Consider the following 2,361-nt stretch of genomic DNA (forward strand, 5'->3'; position numbering starts at 1 on the left):
ACTTTTTTAACAGAGGAACAGGCTTACATTCTTATATTAGTAAAAGAATATCAGCAAACATAAATCCTTAACTGTTGCCATAGAGACAGCCAGAAGAAGAGGCAGTTTCAATTTCCCCATTGGAAAATGACAATTCAATACATGTCGCTGAGTAACACTTATTCTTTTAAAACTTTGTTCTTTCTTAATGTTACAGCTGATTACAAGGAGAGTTTTAATACCATTGGAAACATTGAAGAGATTGCATATAATGCTGTTTCCTTCACTTGGGACGTGAATGAAGAGGCGAAGGTGAGTGGAAAAGAAGCATTGATTCATTGTTCAGACCTTTGAAATAATGTCCTTTCTCTGTGGATGATTTTTTACAAAAGCATTTATATGTAGGGAAAGAACTGTTAACTTGAGGACAATAGGAAATTAACCTATTATCTTTCTCTAGAAGTCACACACATTCAATTATGTGCTGCTAAATTGCCCTTTGCGGGGTAAAGGAGAAAAGGGAGTGTACTTTTTTTCCTCTGTGGCCTCCTGCAGAACGTCCCAGGCCACATGTCCTTCCCAAACCCTCCAGACTCCATTTTAGCCGTTGGGGCTGGTAAGACTGGGCCAGAAACGCTTTTCTACCCGCACTGCAGATTTTCCCCCATCCTTCTCTAACAGCTGCCTTCTTCAGAGTGAAGAGAGTGTTCAGAGCTAATGTCTTCATAGGTGTGTGACTGGGCCTGCCTCTGACCCCAGGACTCCTTCCAGGTAGAACCTGTTTGAGGGACGGGACAGGAAGCAGGGCTGCAGGTCTCTTAACTTCACTTGCTGAGGTACAGCCACCACTGTGACCTTGAGCTGTTTTTTTCTTGTTGACTGCTTAAGCTTTTTCCCTTTCTCTCTGGTGCCAGTATAGTTAAGAAGGGCGATGGTAAAATCGCCAGCAAGGTGTGCCCTGNAAGCTTTTTCCCTTTCTCTCTGGTGCCAGTATAGTTAAGAAGGGCGATGGTAAAATCGCCAGCAAGGTGTGCCCTGAGGATAGATGTCCACCATTGCACTGGTTTGGGTAAAAAAATGAGACTCGTTAATACTCGATTTGCTCTCCAGCCATGAGTCTCTTGAGTTTATGAAAACTCCAAACTTTTCTGCTCTGCCCACTCTTCTTTCTGTATTCCATATTTCTGATTCTTGATCCCTATTTTGCTCTAAAGAGAAAGTTCCAGATAAAACCCAAGCTTGTCTTCTACTTTAGTCATGTACCATCTAGCAAGGGAGGGCGTTACAAAACTTTGTCTTCAAACTAATGAAAAGGTCAATGTAAACAGCTCCTTTCAATGCTTTATTGTCTGCGAGCTGGGGGAAGGCTGGGTGAGAAAGGAAACTGGTTGGGATTTGTGGGCATGACTTTTAGGAGAAGATGAATTGCTCAGTGTCTCATTTCACTCATGTATAAAACAATGTACATGAAATTGGCTTTGGGCCCAAGAAAGGTGACCTAAATGGGCAAGCAGCAACAGCGTGCCAGAGCAGCCTGGAGAACATTCCAGTGGCTCAGTGCCTCCGAGGGACGGAGAAGGCCTGGCAGTAGCTGGGAGGTCAGGTCCCACCGTGGAGGGAAAGCGTGTCCTCTAGGGCCCACTCTGCCTCCACGGGATGCTCCTCGCCCAGGCCTCCGTGCTTTTCTTCATGTCCCCTCCTCTCAGAGGCGAGGTTACTGGGAGAGAGAAAGAAAAGGCAGTCTCTGCAAGGGCACATCAGGCCGGGGTTTGAATCCCTAGCAAGTCATCTTCCCTCTGTGGGCCTCAGTTCCCTTACTCAAAACAAAATCAAACAAAGCAAACTTTTCCGATTGTCTCTGCTGTACCAAGCACTGTGCTGGGGGTATGACTTGTAAAGATCCAGTCATCTGGGAGAGGGAGGTGGAGAAAGCAGTAACCACACAGCAGTGTGAGGAGTGAGAGGCTGGTCTGCAGCAGTCAGTGGGGAGACAGTGGGATCCGATCATTGGAAGAGCCTTGTCCATGTAAAGCAAGCTATAAATGTGAGCTGTGATCATAGCCCTAATTTTCATTATCATGCAATCTGAGATAATAAGTGCTAGTGGGTGAATGTATTCACTGTTAGTGTCAATAGGGACCTTTTAAAGAAAATGTCTAGAACAGAAGAAGCAGGTTGAATGAGGGAGGCTCTGTGGTAAACCAGTGAGGTAGTTAATTTGGATTGAGTTTGACCTTTCATCTCAGTTAAGACGATGTCTCTCATTTCCCATAGGTGGAAGCTCATTTTTCTTGTTTAAATGTGTATCTGTGCATGTGTGTTGTTCCGGGCTGACAAATTTTAGCTCACATTATGCTCTGACAAATGGCAGTGTTCACTTGT

At 44.8% G+C, this 2,361-nt stretch overlaps 1 protein-coding gene across 3 annotated transcripts in view; it reads left to right on the forward strand.

Moving 5' to 3' along the window:
- GRHL2 (grainyhead like transcription factor 2) overlaps window positions 1–2,361 on the forward strand; it is a 210,464-nt gene that overhangs the window by 118,959 nt on the left and 89,144 nt on the right. For all 3 annotated transcript variants that reach the window (XM_019642549.1, XM_019642550.1, XM_019642551.1), the window contains exon 8: window positions 197–291. In XM_019642549.1, the coding sequence (XP_019498094.1) occupies window positions 197–291 (95 nt within the window). The remainder of the gene's footprint in view (window positions 1–196; window positions 292–2,361) is intronic.

Source organism: Hipposideros armiger, unplaced genomic scaffold (assembly GCF_001890085.2).
Source record: "Hipposideros armiger isolate ML-2016 unplaced genomic scaffold, ASM189008v1 scaffold_70, whole genome shotgun sequence".
Taxonomy (NCBI): Eukaryota; Metazoa; Chordata; class Mammalia; order Chiroptera; family Hipposideridae; genus Hipposideros; species Hipposideros armiger.